The 21,279-nt window shown below is 43.7% G+C and overlaps 1 protein-coding gene and 1 non-coding gene across 3 annotated transcripts; one reads left to right on the top strand and one right to left on the bottom strand.

Annotated features, from left to right (window-relative positions):
• Positions 1–1,647: 1,647 nt before the first annotated feature.
• LOC114793944 (uncharacterized) lies at positions 1,648–4,952 on the bottom strand. Of its 2 annotated transcripts, XR_003750281.1 has the most exons (7): positions 4,659–4,952; positions 3,318–3,635; positions 2,940–3,212; positions 2,508–2,615; positions 2,309–2,381; positions 2,108–2,190; positions 1,648–1,692 (listed from the first exon to the last, which is right to left on the bottom strand). XR_003750281.1 is itself a non-coding variant. In XM_028986133.1 (6 exons), the coding sequence occupies exons 1-6, from the start codon at positions 4,699–4,701 to the stop codon at positions 2,184–2,186; spliced, it is 822 nt and encodes a 273-aa protein (XP_028841966.1). In that variant the 5' UTR covers positions 4,702–4,952; the 3' UTR covers positions 2,091–2,183. The 2 variants fall into 2 exon arrangements, 1 of the variants encoding a protein (XP_028841966.1); XM_028986133.1 differs by lacking the exon at positions 1,648–1,692 and having other exon boundaries at positions 2,091–2,190.
• A 9,548-nt stretch (positions 4,953–14,500) lies between these two features.
• Positions 14,501–14,604, top strand: LOC114802900 (U6 spliceosomal RNA). The gene has a single exon (XR_003751814.1). It is a non-coding gene; the product is annotated as a U6 spliceosomal RNA (small nuclear RNA).
• Positions 14,605–21,279: the final 6,675 nt, after the last annotated feature.

Here is a 21,279-nt window from a genome sequence, read left to right as displayed (position 1 = left end):
ACTTTACTTTATTTGGCAGACGCTTTTATCCAAAGCGACTTACAATGGGAAGACACCAGCAATTCTCGTTCGATTTCTATAGAATATCAAGTATACAAACTAAGAGCCCTGATAAGGCTTAGACTTGTCATTGAAGAACATGCTCGGAGAGTGTTGGGTGCTAGACTAAGAAAAATTATAATGTATTTATACATTTTGTATTTGTTTGTTAAATGTGTATGCATGTGTATGTGTTAAATTTATCTGTAATATTTTTGGAATAAGAGGGTTTTCACCTTCTTCTTAAGAGTGGTGATAGTCTCGGCTAGTCGTGTGGAGGAGGGTAGGTTGTTCCACCAGCCAGGGACAACAACGGAGAACAGACATGATTGGAATCGGAGACCCCGTGAAGAAGGAATTTTTAGTCTCCTTTCGTTTGCAGATCTGAGAGAGCGTGCAGGGGTGTAGCTAGGTAGTATTGTGTTGATGTAGGAGGGCGCAGTTCCATTTACAGCCCTGTAGGCAGCATCAAGGATTTGAACTCAATGCGAGCAGCTACCGGGAGCCAGTGGAGGGAGGTAAGGAGAGGTGTAACATGGGTGTATTTTGGCTGATTGAAGATGAGGCGGGCTGCCATATTTTGGACCATCTGGAGTGGTTTTATGGTGACTGCAGAGGCTCCAGCCAGGAGAGAGTTACAGTAGTCGAGTTTGGAGATGACCATTGCCTGGACGAGGAGCTGCGTAGCCTGTTGTGAGAGAAAAGGCCGAATCTTGCGAATGTTGTAGAGAGTGAACCTGCAGGATTTAGCAGACACCCTTATCCAGAGCAACTTACGTCAGACTATAAGAAAGTTACCAGTTTTCTCTAAAGAGGAATTAAGCTGTCGATTGAAAATGCAGAGCGACTGTTCTGTTCCGACCTCGAAGAGAAGCTTATTCCACCACCTAGGGGCCAAGACTGAGAAGAGTCTAAATGTGTGTCTTCCTTGTAACTTCACCGGTGGAGGGACCAGTCGAGCAGTACTGGAGGGTTGGAGAGTGTGAGGTATAACACGGGCTGTGAGGTAGGATAGTGCTAGCCCATGTTTGACTTTGTAAGCCAGCATCAGTGTTTTGAATCTGATGCTGGCAGCTACTGGGAGCCAGCGGGGTGGTGTGGGACATGTTGGGAAGGTTGAAAACCAGTTGTGAGGCTGTATTCTGTATTAGTTGTATAGGTCAGATGGCACTCAGAGGTAGACCTGCCACAAGGGAGTTACAGTAATCCAGTCGTGAGATTACTAGAGGTGGCCTGTGATGATAAGGGCGGATATGTCTGATATTGTAGAAAAGGAATCAAGAAGGACAGTTGGTTACATGTAGTTACTCCAGCGGTGGGTGCAGTTGCAGAAGGAGAGATCTGCGAGTTGTCCAGGTCGATAGCACAATCCTGATGTGGTGAAGAATCTGCTGGAATGAAAATTTTTCAGATTTGGTGGGATTGAGTTTTACATGGTGAAATTTCAGTTAGACATGCAGAGATTTTGAAGTATGTGCATCTGAGAGACGAAAGAGAAGATGAGTTGCGTCTCGTCAGCATAGCAGTGGTAAAATAACCCACAGTCAAAAGGAGAGGACTGAGTACTGAGCCCTGAGGGACAAGCAGACGTGGATCCCTTCCAAATCACTTGGTAAGACCGCTCATCAAACCACAGCCAATCTAGCAGATTTCCTGTAAAAAAGTTGGAGAAATCTTCAGCAGTTAGGGAAGATGGGGCAGTCGGAGGGTAGAGATGAGAATATGTTGTGGAGTTTTTGGGGGTTGTGGGCTGAGGCTCCCAGTTTTGTTCGGTAGCAAGCAGTTTTATCCGAGGTGAGGTCAGTGGAGAATTTCCAATGAAGATTCTCATAATGCAGCAGGTCTGAGTCAAGTTGTGATTTCTTATACTTCCTCTAGGTTGCTCTTAGTTCTCATTTATAGTCATTCACAGCATTTATCAGACGCTATTATTCAGACTTAATCATTTGTTACATGGACAGTTCCTCTGGACGTTCACCCCAGAAAGCCTAAGGAAGAATATTTTACTTGAACGCCATATAATCTTACATGGACACATTAGGAGACTTGGATGTAAATAAATACAAACTTTATTCAGTGTTTTCAGTATTAAATACGCTGTGGTTTCTTCATTCAATTCTTCTTCCGGAACCTCTGTCTTCACCTCAGTCGCTGTAGGAACAGCAAGAGTTTTAAGCGCTCCCAGTTAAATAGCTCACCAGAATTCCATGCTTTCAAAGTGAAGTTTATGCAAAAGGTAGAAATCTGCTCCATCTTCTCCTCTCCTTACCAGATTTCTGTTACCGTGAGATCTCGGCCAGGGTTTGTGGCGTTCTTGTAACGCAATGGTTCTGTAATATAACCTGGTGTAGAAAATTGATGAATGGATGTAAATGGTGTATTTGTGTATTTACAAGTTTCTATCTACGAGAGTACTTTGCCTTAAACTATAGTACTTAAAACTAAAGTTGCAGAAAAAATGTCCTTACCTATATAACATCCTAGTACCAATAAAAAACACATAATCACAAGACATGAGACGATCCCTGGACGAGAACGACAGCTTGCACAGGTTGATTGTTCCTTATCTTCAGAGGCTGGAAATGCAATAGACTAATTAAAATAAACATTGTTCACCGAGCCACGTTCAACTAAATAAGCTGAATGGGACATTCAGAAGACAAAGTTCCTTTGCACAAAGTTGAAAAGGGAGAGGAGCCGAACTAAAACAGCATCTTGCACAGGCCTCCACTGATCTCCACTGTAGGCAAGACAAACATGCTGACTGACAAAGCTTTAGTTCAGGCAAACTGATGAGGAAATGAATGAACATGATATTAAAATAGGAAAATATGGCCTACAACACTGTGCTCTATTATTATTTACTTGCTTGCATTTATGATATACAGGGGCCTTCATACCTTGACAAACGGCAGTGATGTTTCTGCTACTGGTACTGAAGCCATTGGAGATGATGCAGGTGAAAGTCACCTCCGTGTTCTTCTGTAAAGAGGTGAACAGGATGGATTCTGTGGAGTTTGGCGTGCTTGTCCAATGTTGCCCATGGCTGGTCCCCCTTAAGACCCAGGAGAAATTTGTGGCCCTCTCTGCTGAGGAGCATTTGAGTTGAGTGAAACAGCTCCCATCCTGAAATACAGAGAAAGTCTGTTCTGCAGAAGGGGGACTGATGGGAGCTGCATGGGAGGAAGAAAGAAAAAAAACAGGGATGAATTATGAAGTATCTCAATTCCAGTTGGTTGTTTAAGAGCCTGCAGGTAAAAGTGGCTGAATCTTCCTACCTCTCAAAGTCAGAGACAGCTTGTGGGTTTCCTGCTTGTCTTCTGAGTTCATGAGCAGCACGGTGTACGTTATATCGTCCCCTTCCCTCAGACCACTGATCTCCAGGTCACCAGTAATAATATCTAGTTTCAGTCGGCCAACATATTTCTGTATTTTCTCAGTGTCTATTTTTCCATCCTGAAATTTTGCTATATATGTGCTATTCTGATAAATGCTCCACAAAACTCTTGTCAGCGTCCAGTTTGCATTCTTTCCAGAGGACAGTGTGATTGACCTGCCAAGAAAACCAATAACCTTGCTCTCCTTACCCCAGATACCTGAAATGACACAATCTTGAAATTATTTGACATTCACTTAAATTGTATTAATCCATTTCAATGGCAGATTTTACAAAGGGGCTTTTTCAGTAATATTGAATTTTATAACTGCGACATTTTATTTATGTAAGTAAGTACATGTGATCCCAGTCTGTCGCGTCTGCGGGCTGACGGGGGAAGGAAGCGCAGAAACGGGAAATTCCGGGAACAATATAAAAAATAACAGCACGAGGGCCAAAAGCACAGAAAACCAACACAAACAAACCCGAAGGCGTAGTGGCGATTGCCAGGAGCTGAAACGCATACATAAAATAAGCAACAGAGTCCACGTCAATGTCGCAGCCCTGGACTGTCTGCTGTCACACAGTCCCAGTTACATTAACAAAAAAAGATCACATACAATGCATGATGGTAAACGACTAAATCATTTTCACAATTTTCTCATTGTAAATTTTAATAATAAAAGCAACATGCTTATAAAGAAAGCGTCCCCAGAATTATTCACTATTACTAGAAAAAAAAAAAAATCTCTCTATATATATATATCAGTCGTGATCTGGAGACCTGACTTGAATGCAGGAAAACTCAGTAAACCGGTAAGAATGGCCTGTTTTTGGGGTTTTATTGAACAGATGAATCTATTACTACAAAACCATAACCAGTGAGGACAGAAATACACGTAGCATGTATTCATTTGCACTCACATTCATACCTAATCATGATATGTAGTATAACGTGAGGATATCAGGTTTAACTGCACACTTTAACACTGATGCAACGAATCAGAAAGTAGTTATGAGCAGCGTGCAAGGAAAGCGATGACGTTGAACATCAAAAGACGTTCTTTTTCACGAGTGAGGGTGTGGTTTGTTGAAGTTTGGTCGTTTCCATCTCTACTTTCTTCTATTGTACCACCACATGTACTACCACATGGTGCCAGTATGATCACGCCACCACACCGACTACCTTCTTTCACTTTACAGGCGCTACATGGTACCAGTGACACAACATCAATTTTCTTACCTTGAACAATGATTAGAGCAGAAAGAAAAGCCAGAAACGACATTGTCTTCCTATATCAGTAGGCAGCACGCACCGGAGCAAACCGAGTTCCTCTTTCTCTATTCCGGAAATGACAACACTGTATTTTTGTGGGCCTGCGCAAAGTATTGACGTTTCACACCGATGGTCTGAGCTTTATGCGAACTTTCAACGAGATCATACACTCACACTCACATGCACATCCTACAGAGGAAACTCTGTAGAAGTAGAAGGCCAACCAAGGCTTGGGAGGAACTGAGATAAAACTAGCAAGGCCCTATATGGCCAAATAGATTATGGGGAGGTTCAGAAAAGCAACAAATTTTGTTAAATTATGTTATTTTTTTATTTAAATTTATAGCACCTGTGATCTTCATGGTGTCAATTTCAATCTGCCAGTTTTAGTGGCCCAATGGGTCAAACTACTGCACTTTCCAGACACACACAAAATGACTTCAAAAATACACGCACACACACACACACAGACACACACACTTCAAAGCAACAGGTATTCCGACTCTCAGATATACATTGGACCTCCAGTCAAAACACAAGCTGGACATCCTGGACAATACTGCTCATTTCACACCTTCCATGTCTGATTGGGGACAAGATAACAATAATAATAACCCCCAACACAACTTTACAGCTTTTGGGACATTTTACTCTGAGACAGCACAAGGAAGAGAAGGTAGACTGCCTCAGAGGTTCTGATAGCCAGGCCCGTGGAGGACGAGAGTGATCAAGATAAAGAAGTAGTGTCAGAGTAAGGAGAAGATTTTATTCCAACTTATGAGGAGGAAATATGAAGAATAACCTGCTGAGAAATTTTCCAATTCAATCCAAAAATGGAGGAAATCTTTGGTCCACCGTTCCTCCAAGTGACCAATGGCGTATGTTGTGTGCAGAGAGGGAAAGGAGCCCCCAATGGGCCAGCAAGGTATGTTGTATCTCATGTTGATAGCATAAAGTCAACGTTTGTGATATTCTTGCCAGAAGAAACTGAAAAGATTCTGCTGGAAATTACATTTACATTATTTTTCAGACGCCCTTATCCAGAGCGACTTACAATCAATAGTTACACGATGGTAGTAAGTGGGGTTTGAACCTGTGACTTTGTGGACTTCTGGTTCGTAGGCGAGTCTGTTACCCACCAAGCTACTACCACCAACATGGAAGGGCATCGTGTTTATGGTGACGACAGGAAGAGGATGGATGAAATAGATCTTCAGGTCTTTTGATTTTTGCAGGCGTCTACCGTAGTCCAGTGAAGAGGCTACATGCAGCCTGTGGTATACATGGTACTGAAGACCTTCCACATTATCCCAAGAATCATCCCAGACCAGCCCGCCATGCCAGAGACAAACTGGCTGCTATCCGGCAGGTGTGGGATAAGTGGGTACAGCGACCGCAGCTGATATGTAGTCCCAGCGCTGATGTGACAGTGGAGGTCGATGTGGATTCAGACAATATATTCCAAGTAAACCCGGCAAGTATGGCATCAAAATGTGGACAGCCTGTGGTGCCCAGACGAGCTACGCCTGGAACATGCAGGTTTACACATGCAAATCTGTGGATGGCCAGACAAGAGAAAAATCAGGAAGAAGTTGGCAGGGAGCATGCGAAGACACGCTGGAAACGGCCATTATTCTCCCAACACACTGGTGTATAGGTTGTGCCTCACGACTCCACTACCCGCTATTTGCACGTCTCACCCTACGAGCGCTGACCCCATTTTACGCCCCTTGATTAGACTTCCTCCCTATCGATGTGTCTCACCCTCGCTGTCCTTTATTGACGATTCTCGTCTTATGCGCATTATGCATTATTTTATTGTGCGTTTTATATGACAAGAACAATGGATCATCAAACAATGTATTGTATGGTTGCAGGTATTGAAAAATTCCGAGGGACAGGGTAAAAATCCCAAGTACTGTTTGACAGACAGATAATCAGGTTGGTTTCATACATAATCCATATTTTACTGTTATGCACAGAATACATTTCTACCTCCAACACAGAAATATTGGTAGTCAGCCTCGCTTTTCTTAGAACAGTCGTGCTGCAACTACCTCTGCACTAGACACATGGATTTCAGTTCTCTGACTACGGAGGATCTGGCCAATCTAAGGTCCTCCTCACTCATCAGCAGGGTGAGATTTGGGTTGTGCACTGTTACGTTTCATGAAGGCTTTATTGTTTTTTCATGGTTTTGTTACGTCCTGCTGTTTTTTTGGTGTGTGTCTGTTCTGTGTCTGTGTTGTGTGTTTGCAGGATGCCTGGTGAGCCCACCTGTTCCTGCTGTGGACAGCCAGAATAAAAGGGGCCTCAGTTTCCTTTTTTTGGGGGGTGCACTTGCCGTGCCATCCACCCCGCCCGCCTCCCGAGCATTTCCTGATTGCATCACTTACGAGTTCCCCTGCGCTTCCCCTAGGAGGCGACGCAGCTTGTGTCTGCATGCTTGTTGGTGTCGCTGTGTTTGTCTCTTTTTTCAACGTTATTTGTTGTAATTTCTTTCGTATTTATTTCTTATTTACTTAATTGTCTTTTTGTTAATAAAATACTTTCTCGGTTTCGTTTTTTCGTAGGTTTCGTCTTTTCTTTTCTTTTGTTATGGGCCGTACGCCTAGACTGGCACCTAACAGTTTATTGACTGTTTTCTTTCAACATTGCACACTTCTAGGTGGAGACTGCAACGGACACAGACTCTCTCATCATATGATGATACACGGGTCACTTCATTCCAGAGGCCTTTCTCAAGTCTGACTAAACCGGCTTCTCCGACCAGTCAGTCAGACTTGATATAGCCCTCTGGAATGGAAGGGAGGAACGTTGTCAAGGAACCAAACCAGTTGCCCATAAAGTAATCTTTTTATTCAGCTTAGCCACTATTCTCCTGCCACTCACCACCTCCACGAGGCCAGAGAATATCCTAGAACAGAGCTGGCCCTCGGGTCAGCCTCTTTCTGTCCCCAGCAGACCACACCATAGAAGGTCTTGAAGAGCGGGCCCTTCACTTTAAAAGACCTGAGCCTCTGCAGCAAATATAGCCTTCTCTGCCCTTTCCTGTAGGGGGCATCAGTCCAGTCCAGTTTATTGTTCAGATGAACACCAAGGTACTTGTAGCTCTCCACAGCCTCAATGTCCATACCCTCGATCAAATGGGGGATCGGCGGCAGTGACGAGATGAAGAAGGGCCGGTCGAACGGGTGCGGAAGTGTCCAGGCGGACCCCTAGCCCCGGCGTTGGAGAAGAGAAGGTGATGGCTTCCGACTTCCTGGGCCGTAAAGCGTCCTTTGGCTGGTATTGGGGCCGCGATGGTTCGTGCGAGGGGGGACGCCTTGGAGGTGCACGCCGGGAGCGAGAGGACGATGTCGGGAGGTCGCGGTACGGCAGAGTGGGCCAGGTGCCGCATGCGGTGTGCCATGGTCGGGCAGGAGCCAACCGGAGGTTGGTGCGCCACCAGGGTCATCTGGCACTGCAGCGAGTAGTGGCCTACTGCCAGAGTCCTGGGGACGAAGAGCCTGGAGAGGAGACTGTGACGGCAGGCTGGCTGAGGTCACCGGTTCCGGCTGGAGCGACCCAGGAGACGACTCCGTAGCGGCATCCAGGGAGAAGGTGGTGCATTCCAGGGCGGTACTGGGACTGAATGCTTGGACTTGGGGGTTTGGACTTTGTTTACATTTACATTTACAGCATTTATCAGACGCCCTTATCCAGAGCGACTTACAATTGGTAGTTACAGGGACAGTCTCCCTGGAGCAATTTAGGGTTAAGTGTCTTGCTCAGGGACATAATGGTAGTAAGTGGGATTTGAACCTGGGTCTTCTGGTTCATAGGCGAGTGTGTTACCCACAAGGCTACTACCACTTTGTTGCTGGGGATTGGAGACAGCAGGGACGCTGTACTTTGTTAAGGGGGGGGCAATGTAGCGTTGACAGGGCTGCCTCTGGGGTTAGTGAGGCAAGGTGTTGGGGGACTTCGTGGGCTGTTGCCTGGTAGCTGGGAGTACAGGGAGCAGGCAGGGGGCGTGTGATGATCTGTTGCCCTGCTGCTGACCTCTTGTCCTGGTATCTGGTTCAAAAGGTACTGGTTAATAAAAGGTTTCTCTGAGCTACTCTGCTGGGTCGATGGCTTGTCTCTCCCCATCATGGAGCCCGTTCGCTGCAATATGTATTGTGAGATCCTTGCCTGTATCCGTTGCAGCTTCAACCAACCTATAAGTGTGCAATGTTGAAAGAAAACTGTAAGTAAACCATGAGAAAACAATAAAGCCTTTATGAAACGTAGCACTGCTCAACACAAATCCTCCTTAGTCAGAGAATTGAAGAGGTAGTTGCAGCACCACTCTTCTAAAAAAGCGAGGCTGAGTGCCATTATTTCACCAATCTTTCTATGTTGGAGGTGGAAAAATCTTGTATGAAACCAACCATAAATTCTCATTATCTGTCTGTCCAACAGTACTTGGAATTTTTACCCTGTCCCTCAAAATTTTTAATACCTGCAACCACATACAATACAATACAGTGTTTAAGATGATCCATGGTTCTTATCATACAAAACACATAATAAATCATTTGAATTACCATTGAATTAACTCTTACCTGAGTGCTCCAGTATCAATACCTGCCTCTCCTATGTAGACCACCTTGAGACTGACTGACAGGAAGCAGATGCAGCTTTTCTTCTCTTCCACTGCAGAACGCCTCTGTCTGGAAGGTCTTCTCTGTCCACCACGCGGTGTCAAGTTGTTTCTCAAGGAAGCAGAATACATTTTCCATGTCTCAAGAAGAACGAGGATGCATACAACACCATCAGCCAAAATTAGTCTGAAAAGGAAATTAAAATAAAAATGTTCTTCCAATATCAAATGCAATGCAATGTTTCAGCTTTCATTGTTTCAAATGAAGATGTTTCACAGAAATTATTTTTGTTTCCTGTTGTCTTCATCGCTTGTACACCCTCTTCCTGCATTATAATGTCACAAACAGCGTTTTGTCGTTTCCAGATTAAAGAAAGGGGAAGTCAGGGCTGAGGTTCGTTCCATAGTGTAAGGAATCACTCTTTTTCTGTGTCTTGAAGAAAAGAAACTACTGACCCTTTCAAAATGGGATGAGCCAATTTTTCATTCTGAACACAAACCCATCAAATTATTAAAAATCAGTTTTCTTTAAAAAGTATTGAAATTAATCATAAATCCTTCAGTTGATAAAGAAACACATTCTTGTTACAATATCTATTTATATTGTACATTTATATATGCCGTTTACACACAAAAAATGTTGTCTAACGAATTGTTGGAAATACTGAAGAAAGCAATTCAGGTCGGTGCTGATAGAGGAGGGAATGGAATTATATTAGAAAACCCTTTTTTGCATTACAGAAAACTTGAGGTGCTTGGTGATGGGAATTGTGGAGAAGTTTATAAGGCAATACATCGACACAATGGTCAGATGGCAGCAGTTAAGGTCATAGATATGAATGAAATATATGACGATAATGAATTAGAATTTATGCAGAATGTCAACCACAATAACATTACAAACCTTAAAGAGATCTACTACTGGGACAAACTGCTTTACGTGGTCATGGAGCTTTGTGTTGGTGGCAGTTTGTGGGGTTTGTGTTACAAGACAGGACCCTTATATGAACAGGAGATTGCATATGTAACCAAAGAATGTCTACAAGGTCTACATTACATGCATGTGAAGGGGTATATGCACAGGGACTTCAAATTAGAAAATATCTTGCTCACCGAGGCTGGGGAAGTCAAGATTTGTGATTTTGGTCTGGTCGAGAAGATGGAGAACAAAACAGATGAAATTGTAGGAACAGTAATGACCAGGGCTCCTGAGGTTTCAATGGCTGAGGAATGTGGCAGCTACGATGAAAGATGTGACATTTGGTCCCTGGGCATCTCTGTACTTGATCTAGCGGAGTGCATGTCTCTTTTGACATATGAATCAGATAAAGTCTATCAGAGTTGGATAACCAACACAAAAAACAACTGGTCTGAAGATTTTAAGAGTTTTGTGAGAGCTGCATTGACTGAGGACCCAGCAAGGAGGCCTACTGCAGAAGAACTGCTGAATCACAGTTTCATTCTCAACGTGCGGTCTGGCCAAGGTAGACTGAGAAGACGTCTGTGCAGAACACAGATACGTCCTAAAAAGCATAATTTCAGCAATGAGACATAAACAGCAAAGGAAGAAAAGCAGAGCAGTCCAGATAAGCCTAATGTCAGCCATGAGAAGAAAACATAAAAAGGACGCTAAGCAGAGCCGTCCTGAGAAGCATAATCTCATCCATGAGACGAAAACGTCAAAGGACGCTAAGCAGAGCAGTCATGAGAGGCTACACATCATCCATGAGATTGAAACGGTGAAGGTATCTAAGCAGAGACGTCCCGAGAAGCATAATCTCAGCCATGAGACGAAAACGTCAAAGGACGCTAAGCAGAGCCGACCTGAGAAGCATAATCTCAGCCATGAGACGAAAATGTCAAAGGACGCTAAGCAGAGCAGTCATGACAGGCTATATATACATCATCCATGAGACTGAAACGGTGAAGGTAGCTAAGCAGAGACGTCCCGAGAAGCATAATCTCAGCCATGAGACGAAAACGTCAAAGGACGCTAAGCAGAGCCGTCCTGAGAAGCATAATCTCAGCCATGAGACGAAAACGTCAAAGGACGCTAAGCAGAGCAGTCATGAGAGGCTACACATCATTGATGAGAATGAAACGGTGAAGGTAGCTAAGAAGAGACGTCCCGAGAAGCATAATCTCAGCCATGAGACGAAAACATCAAAGGACGCTAAGCAGAGCCGACCTGAGAAGCATAATCTCAGCCATGAGACGAAAACGTCAAAGGACGCTAAGCAGAGCCGTCCTGAGAAGCATAATCTCAGCCATGAGACGAAAACATCAAAGGACGCTAAGCAGAGCCGTCCTGAGAAGCATAATCTCAGCCATGAGACGAAAACGTCAAAGGACGCTAAGCAGAGCAGTCATGAGAGGCTACACATCATCCATGAGAATGAAACGGTGAAGGTAGCTAAGAAGAGACGTCCCGAGAAGCATAATCTCAGCCATGAGACGAAAACATCAAAGGACGCTAAGCAGAGCCGTCCTGAGAAGCATAATCTCAGCCATGAGACGAAAACGTCAAAGGACGCTAAGCAGAGCCGTCCTGACAAGCATAATCTCAGCCATGAGACGAAAACGTCAAAGGACGCTAAGCAGAGCAGTCATGAGAGGCTACACATCATCCATGAGAATGAAACGGTGAAGGTAGCTAAACAGAGACGTCCCGAGAAGCATAATCTCAGCCATGAGACGAAAACGTCAAAGGACGCTAAGCAGAGCCGTCCTGAGAAGCATAAGCTCAGCCATGAGACGAAAATGTCAAAGGACGCTAAGCAGAGCAGTCATGAGAGGCTACACATCATCCATGAGACTGAAACGGTGAAGGTAGCTAAGCAGAGACGTCCCGAGAAGCTACACATTAGCCGTGAGACTGGGGTGGTTGTAGTCTAGTGGGTAACACGCTCGCCTATGAACCAGATGCAAGAGCAAGACACTTAACCCTGAGTGTCTCCTGGGGGGACTGTCCCTGTAACTACTGACTGTAAGTCGCTCTGTATAAGAGCGTCTGATAAATGCCGTAAATGTAAAATGATAAATGAAACGGCAAAGGAAGCTAAGCAGAACATCCAGAGAAGCATAATGTCGTCCTTGAGACGAAAACGTCAAAGGACGCTAAGCTGAGACGTCCTAAGAAGCATATAACGTCAGCCACAAGACAGAAATGCTGAAGGAAGCTAATCAGAACAGTCCAGAGAAGCATAATGTCACTCACATTCTTAATACTGTATGGGTGAACCTTTTCGAGAATTCTGTACAGTGTGGACCTGGTATTGGTTTGGGTTTGAGTTCTGACAATCGGCACACGCCTGCGGGCTGGTTTACGTTGTTCCCCCTTTTTATTTTGGTTTCACTGTTTTTCGGCCATCGAGCCTGGTTTTGTTTCTGTTTTAATAAAGTCCCTTTTTCATAATGTCCCGTCTCGCCGACTTGACACTTTCATTGTTTCATATTCAAATTTCAATGTTTCACAGAAATTACACAGAAAAGTGTATCTTAGTGTAAGGAATCACTTGAGAGTTTACTGGAAGAGAAACCCCGACCCTATTCGGTTATCATTTTTCCTGCATTCAGAACAAAATATTTATTTATTTAAATTTAAATTGGGTGGAGACATAAGGTAAGATTGAAACTCTCGCAATTATTTCTTTATTCTGAACAAAGATCCTTCAATATGTCATATCATTAAAGATTGGGTTTCTTTAACAGGTACTGAAATAAATCTCGTAAATCCTGCAGCTCGTCAACAACTTTCTTGTTACAATGTCTATTTAAATAGTATGTTTATGTTTGCCATTTACACACGAGAAATGTTATCTGACGAATTGTTGGAAATACTGAAGAAAGCAATTTAGGTAGGTACAGAAAGAGAAGTGAATGGCATTAAATTAGAAAACCCCTTTTTGCATTACAGGAAACTGGAGCTCATTGGTGAGGGGGAATATGGGAAAGTTTATAAGGCCATGGATCAACGAAATGGTCAGGTGGCTGCAGTTAAGGTCATAGATATGGATAGAATGTATGACAATAATGAAGTAGAATTCATGCAGAACATAAACCACCATAACATTACAAACCTTATAGAGGTCTACTACTGGGATAAACTGCTTTATGTGTTCATTGAGTTTTGTAGTGGTACCAATTTATGTGTTCTGTGTTTCAAGACAGGACCCTTCAATGAACAAGAGATTGCATATGTAACCAAAGAATGTCTACAAGGTCTACATTACATGCATGGGAGGGGTTATATGCACAGGGACATCAAATTAGAAAATATCTTGCTCAACGATACTGGGGAAGTCAAGATTTGTGATTTTGGTCTGGTCGAGAAGATGGAGAACGAAACCAATGAAATTGCAGGAACAGAAGAGACCAGAGCTCCTGAGGTTTCAATGGCTGAGGAATGTGGTGCCTATGATGAAAGATGTGACATTTGGTCCCTGGGCATCTCTGTTCTTGATCTAGCAGAGTGCATGTCCCTTGTGACATATGAATCAGATAAAGTCTATCAGAGTTGGATAACAAAAACAAAAAAGATCTGGTCTGAGGATTTTAAGAGTTTTGTGAGAGCTGCATTGACTGAGAACCCATCAAGGAGGCCTACTGCAGAGGAACTGCTGAATCACAGTTTCATTCTCAGCGTGCAGTCTGGCCAATCTATATTGAAAAGACTGCAAATTCTGCAGAGGTTTTGTGAGCAGCATAATGTCAGCAATGAGACCATAGAAACACAGACCATAGAAACAGAGACCATAGCTAAACAGATAAGTCCTGAGAAACATGATGTCAGCCATGACACAGAAATGGCAAAGGAAGCTCAGCAGAGCCGTCCTGAGTATCATAATGTCAGCTATGAGACGGAAATGGCAAAGGAACCTAATCAGATATAAAAAAAGGTTGTTTTACTGGACACTGTACTTGTTATGGATATTTTACAACGTTTCGCCCTTCCATTCCAGAGGGCTTTCTCAAGACTGACTAAACAAGCTTCTCCGACGAGTCAGTGAGACTTGAGAAAGCCGTCTGGAATGGAAGGGCGAAATGTTGTCAAGGAACCAAACAAGTCCAGTTGACAGTGAAATGTAAATGTTTTTATTCAGCAAGGATGATAGTTTAGCCACAATTCTCCTGTCACTCACCACCAACGGGTCAGCCTGTTCAGCCTCTTGGTACTTTTCAGGTGCTTGCTACGGCTACACATACTAAAACTGGATCGATACAGAGAAGATTAGCATGGCCCCTGCGAAAGATGACATGCAAATACGTGAAGCGCTTCATATTTAAGGGGCAGTGGTGGCCTAGCGGTTAAGGAAGCCCCGTAATCAGAAGGTTTCCGGTTCGAATCCAAATCTGCCAAAGTGTCACTTCACTTTATCACTTCGTCACTTTATCTTTCTGTCCCCAGCACAGATGCTACCTCCCCAGCAGACCACACCTAAAAGATGGCTGAGGCCACCACAGAATCATAAAAGGTCTTGAAGAGTAGGCCCACTTTCCAAGACCTGAGCCTTCGCAGCACATACAGTCTGCTTTGCCCTTGTCCTGTAGAGGGCATCAGAGTTTTAAGTCCAATCAGGTTTATTGTTCAGATGAACACCAAGGTAACTGTAGCCCTCCACAGCATCAATGTCCATACCCTGGATGTTTGTGTCTACCACACGCTCCTTGGTCTTTCCAGTGTAGTTCTTCTGGCACAAGTCCACAAAATCCCTGATCAGTTCTCTGTATTCCTTGTCATCCCAGGTTCTGTGTTGTGAGGTGATTCACTGCTGTGTCCTCCAGCTTGTCCTTCATGATTGTGGGAAGGATGGTGTTGAAGACACAAAAAAAACAAAGAACATGATTCTCACAGTTCTCCCAGCGGTCTCCAGGTGAGAAATGGAACGATGTAGAAGGTGAATGCATCATCCACTCCAGTGCCAGTGTGGTAGACAAATTGCAGTGGGTCCAGTGATGAGCTCACCAGGGGCCGAAGCTGAGCCAGGAACAGTTGCTCTAGGGTCTTCATCAGGTGGGATGAGTCACCGGCCTGAAATTGTTGAGGTCCTTGGATCGTAGAGTCTTTGGCACTGGTGCCACACAAGAGCTGTGGAACTCTCCCCAGGCTCAGGTTGAAAATGTGCTCCTTCATGCACACAGTTGATCTTTGCAGGACCTGATGACCTTTGTGCTGATGCTATCTGGACCTTCTTGCTCGGTTGGCTTTAATCCTCCTTAGTTCCCTCTTAACCTGGATGGTTGAGATAGACAGGCTGGAGCTGTTTACTGGATGCATACTGGAAGGGGGTGGGGAGCAGTGAGCAGGGTGTGAGGTGTGAAGTGGCTGAGGTGGAACAATAGTTGGGGATTGAGCCAATGTTGAAGACTGCATTCTGGATGTATCAAATCTGTTAAAGAAGTGATTCAGTTCATTTGCCCACCTCACAACCCCCCACCGGCAGAGAGATCTGATCTTTGTGGCCTGAGATGGTTGTAAGGCCCATCCATACTTTGCTCACATTGTTGTATTGAAGCTGGTTCTTCATCCTCTGCCTATAGGTGTCTTTTCCCTCCCTGATCAATCCTTTCAGCTCCTCCTTGTCTCCAGATTTGAAGGCCCCCCTCTTCTGCTATCCACACAAAGGTTAATGTAGTCCATGACCCAGGTGAAAAGTCTGTCAATGTCCTTCCTGCTGTCGATGTCCTCCCCACACAATATGCCTCTTTGCTTTCGGCAGTACAGTAAGTCCAACGTTTTATTGTCTCAGGTGTGGCGTGTCACATACTGGGTGAAGGTGGGTAGTGTGGAGTCCAGTGATGCATGATTAAAATCCCTCGATTTAAAAAAAATGAGCTCTTGGGGATTGTGGTATGTTGACTACAGAGTGGAGAGAGTCACTCCACTGCCTCCACATTGGCCGAGGGTGGGACATACGCTTTAATCGCTATAACATGCGAGAATTCCCTGGGAAGGTAGTATGGACGCATGGTAATGGCTAACAGCTCAATGTCTCTGCTTGAGAGTTGCTCTTTCACAGTTATTTAGAGATGTATCTTCTTGAAGAAGAGCCATTTCAAAATGGAGCCAAATGTTTCTTCATTCTGAACACAGGCCTGTCAAAAGGTCATATCATCATTAAAGAACAGGTTTCTTTAACACATATTGAAATTAATATCCTAAATCCTGCAGTTTTTCAACCTAAACTTTCTATTTAAGTGGAAATGTATATTTTCAATTAAAACACAAGAAATGTTATCTGACGAATTGTTGAAAATACTGAAACAAGCAATTTAGGTCGGTACTAAGAGAGAAGTGAATGGCATTAAACTAGAAAAACCTTTTTTGCATTACAGAAAACTGCACCTGATTGGAGTAGGGACTTATGGGAAAGTTTATAAGGCCATAAATCGATACAATCGTCAGATGGCTGCAGTTAAGGTCATATATATGAATCGAATGTAGGACGATAAAGAATTAGAATTCATGCAGAATGTCAACCACCATAACGTTACAAACCTTATAGAGATCTACTACTGGGACAAACTGCTTTACGTGTTCATGGAGCTTTGTGGTGGTGGCAGTTTGTTTGGTTTGTGTTACAAGACAGGACCCCTCACTGAACAGGAGATCGCATATGTAACCAAAGAATGTCTACAAGGTCTACATTACATGCATGTGAGGGGGTATATGCACAGGGACTTCAAATTAGAAAATATTTTGCTCACCGATGCTGGGAAAGTCAAGATTTGTGATTTTGGTCTGGTCGAGAAGATGGAGAACTAAACAGATGAAGTTAAAGGAACAGCAGAGACCAGGGCTCCTGAGGTTTCAATGGCTGAGGAACGTGGCAGCTATGATGAAAGATGTGACATTTGGTCCCTGGGCATCTCTGTGCTTGATCTTGCAGAGTCCATGTCCCTTCTAACATATGAATCAGATAAAGTCTATCAGAGTTGGATAATAAACACAAAAAACATCTGGTCTGAAGATTTTAAGAATTTTGTGAGAGCTGCATTGACTGTGGACCCAGCAAGGAGGCCTACTGCACAGGAACTGCTGAATCACAGTTTCATTCTCAATGTGCAGTCTGGCCAAGGTAGACTGAAAAGACTGTAAATTATGCAGAGGCATAATTGTCAGCAAGACCACAGAAACAGCAAAGGAAGCTGAGCAGAGCAGTCCTGAGAAGCATAATGTCAGTCACGAGGAAGAAAAGATGAAGGAAGCTAAGCAGACCCAACATGAGAAGCTCAACATCAGTCATGAGACAGAAACTGCAAAGGAAGCTAATCAGATCTCAAAAAAGGTTATTTCACTTGCTATGGATCCTCGATAACATATCTCTCTTCCATTCCAGAGGGCTTTCTCAAGTCTGACTAATCCAACTTTTCCGACCAGTCAGTGAGACTTGAGATAGCCCTCTGGAATCAAAGGGCGAATTGTTGTCAAGGAACCAAAGAAATCCAGTTGCCAGTGAAATAATCTTTTTTTCAGCAAGTATGATAGCTTAGCCACAATTCTCCTGTCACTCTCCACCTCCACTGGGTCTATAGGACATCCTAGAACAGTGCTGGCCCTCCGGGTCTGCCTGTTCAGCCTCTTTTTGTCCCCAGCACACACCCTTAAAGATGGCTGAGGCCACCACAGATTCATAAAAGGTCTTGAAGAGTGGGTCCTTCCCTTTTAAAAACCTGAGGCTCCACAGCAAATACAGCCTGCTTTGCCCTTGTCCTGCAGAGTGCATCAGCCGGGAGAGTGGAGTAAAAAACTCTCTCTCTACACACAAAAGCACTGTATTCAAACCACTCCAACTTGATGTTACCTGGCAGAAAGAGGCATGGCACAATAGAGGTAAAAAGGATGAGCAGTTTCTAATTTATCTAATTTATTAACACCAGTAAATTATTATTGCCATTACATATGAATATTGTATGTAAAAAGGTACCAATGTTACAGAGAAAACCAAAAGGAGAGACAGGAGGAAAAGATAGAAAAAGACAGTACAGCCAGAAACAAGCTTCAGAGACCTCACCTGATCCAGGAGAAAATGGGAGGAGAGAAAAGACTCGAAAAAGTCGGAAAAGACTCGGAAAAGCAGCTGAGAAAGAAATTGAAGATCTACCACACGTGAACAATCCTTTATCCACCTGGCCTACAGGAAGCTGTCACAGACCAATCAGAACCTGTTGTTTCTGATGTCACGCCCCCGGTGCCTCCCGTCTGGGGAAGACAAAGAGAGTAGAGTAGGTGGTCCCGACGGCTGGCACCTCACACCTTTGGCTCAGGGGAGGGCCGCCAAATGTTGCAATGCCGTTCGACAAAGACATGCAAAAACGGAGGTGTTGAATCTCCATGCACAACAAAAGCACAGAAATGTCATGGCTCCGCGACGTTCCATCTTACAAAGTTTTAAGTCCACTCCAATTTATTGTTCAGATGAACACTTTGGTAACTGTCGCTCTCCACAGCGTCAATGTCCTTACCCTCAATGTTCAGTGATTGTAGTGGAGGATATTTGTGCTTGAGGAAGTCTATCACACACTCTTTGGTCTTTGCACTGTTGAACTGGAGGTAGTTCTGCTGGCACAAGTCCACAAAGTCCCTGGTCAGTTCTCTGTATTCCTTGTCATTGGTGGAGTTGTAGGTGAAGTCTGCAGTGTAGATGGTGAAGGGGAACAGTGCCATAACCGTTCCCTGTGGGGCTCCCGTACTGCAGATCACACTGTCCGACACACGGACACGAGTTCTCACATACTGTGGTCGATTGGTGAGGTAGTCCAGGTTCTGTGTTGTGAGGTGATTTGCTCCTGTGTGCTCCAGCTTGTCCCTCATGATTGTTGGAAGGATGTTGTTGAAGGCACTGGAGAAATAAAATTCTGAGAACATTCTCAACGTTCTCCCAAGCGGTCTTTACTTTCCTTGGCAGACGCTTTTATCCAAAGCGACTTGCAATTGGAAGACACCAGCAGTTCTCATTCGGTTTCTATAGATTTTGAGTTACAATAAGGCCGAACTTTTCAATAATAGAACATGCTGGGGAAATGTTAAGTGCTGGACAAATTCTTTTTTGTTTTTTGTGAGTGTGTGTGCATGTGCGTGTGTTAGTGTTAGACTTGTTTGAAATACGTTTTAAACAAGTGGGTTTTCAACAACAACAACATTTATTTATTATATAGCCCAAAATCACATACAGTATGTCTCAATGGGCTTATCATCATTAAAGACAGGATTCTTGTCATGTCATCATTAAAGACAGGATTCTTGAACATGTATTGAAATGAATATCCTAAATCCTGCAGTTCTTTAAAAAACACTTTGTATATTTAAGTGGAAATTTATATTTGCAATTAACACATTAGAAATGTTGTCTGACGAATTGTTGGAAATACTGGAACAAGCAGTTTAGGTCGGTACTGAGAGAAAAGTGAATGGCATTAAACTAGAAAACCCTTTTTAGGATTACAGAGAACTGCAGATGATTGGAGAAGGGGGTTATGGGAAAGTTTATAAGGCCATAAATCGACAAAATGGTCAGATGTCTGCACTTAAAGTCATGAATATGGATCAAATGTATGACGATAATGAATTAGAATTCATGCAGAATGTCAACCACCATAACATTACTAACCTTATAGAGGTCTACTACTGGGACAAACAACTTTACGTGTTCATGGAGATTTGTGGTGGTGGCAGTTTGTGGGGTTTGTGTTACAAGACAGGAGGACCCCTCACTGAACAGGAGATCGCATATGTAACCAAAGAATGTCTACAAGGTCTACATTACATGCATGGGAAGGGTTATATGCACAGGGACATCAAAATAGAAAATATCTTGCTCACCGAGGCTGGAAAAGTCAAGATTTGTGATTTTGGTCTGGTCGAGAAGATGGAGAACAAAACACATGAAGTTACAGGAACAATAATGATCAGGGCTCCTGAGGTTTCAGTGGCTGAGGAACGTGGCAGCTATGATGAAAGATGTGACATTTGGTCCCTGGGCATCTCTGTACTTGATCTAGCAGAGTGCATGTCCCTTGTGACATATGAATCAGATAAAGTCTATCAGAGTTGGATAACAAACACAAAAAACATCTGGTCTGAGGATTTTAAGAGTTTTGTGAGAGCTGCATTGACTGAGAACCCATCAAGGAGGCCTACTGCAGAAGAACTGCTGAATCACAGTTTCATTCTCAGCGTGCAGTCTGGCCAATCTATATTGAAAAGACTGCAAATTCTGCAGAGGTTTTGTGAGCAGCATAATGTCAGCAATGAGACCATAGAAACAGAGACCATAGAAACAGAGGCCATAGCTAAGCAGATCAGTCCTGAGAAACATGATGTCAGTGTGACGTCCCGTGGCAGACTATGGGTGTTTTCTGTTGTGTTTGTGTGTGTGTCTCTCTCTTTCTCTCTCTGTAATGTTGCAGGGTGGCTTCTCATCAGCCCATGATTGGACTCCTCCCACTTTCTGCCATGATTGGTGGGCGGTAATCAGGAAGAGGATTCAAAATGGCAGCTGCTTTGGAAAAAGAGGATGTTGGGGAAGAGAAAGAAAAGTTGGTGAAAAGAGGAGAAAGAATGTTTGGTGAAGAGAGGACGTTGTTGGTGAAGATAGACTGTTGATGTGAGAGAAGAAGGTTGTTGGTGAAGTGAAGGATTAGGACGAGAAGATAAGACTTAGACTGCCCAGACCTGTTTTGTGTTTGTGTTGTTGTTTAAATGTCTTTGTTTGTAATAAAAGATTAGCATTAAGTGTTGTTGCGTCGTTTTGGAGTTATACTCATATGTCCCATTTGTTATGTCCCTGACCCTAGACCGGGGACGTAACAGTCAGCCATGACACAGAAATGGCAAAGGAAGCTCAGCAGAGGCGTCCTGAGTGTCATAATGTCATCTATGAGACGGAAACGGCAAAGGAACCTAATCAGATATAAAAAAAAAGGTTGTTTTACTGGACACTGTACTTGTTATGGATATTT

Source organism: Denticeps clupeoides, chromosome 1, assembly GCF_900700375.1.
Source record: "Denticeps clupeoides chromosome 1, fDenClu1.1, whole genome shotgun sequence".
Classification (NCBI taxonomy): Eukaryota; Metazoa; Chordata; class Actinopteri; order Clupeiformes; family Denticipitidae; genus Denticeps; species Denticeps clupeoides.
The sequence above is the reverse complement of the archived record's forward strand: the minus strand, read 5'-3'. Positions and strand labels throughout refer to the sequence as shown.

What these genes read in the sequence shown, in the direction of transcription:
- LOC114793944 (XM_028986133.1), bottom strand. Translation starts at nt 4,701, where the DNA reads ATGTCGTTTCTGGCTTTTCTTTCTGCTCTAATCATTGTTCAAG. An exon ending in TGCTCTAATCATTGTTCAAG is followed by an intron (nt 3,636 to 4,658) that starts GTAAGAAAATTG and finishes GTGTCATTTCAG; the next exon opens with GTATCTGGGGTAAGGAGAGC. An exon ending in GCTGTCTCTGACTTTGAGAG is followed by an intron (nt 3,213 to 3,317) that starts GTAGGAAGATTC and finishes CCTCCCATGCAG; the next exon opens with CTCCCATCAGTCCCCCTTCT.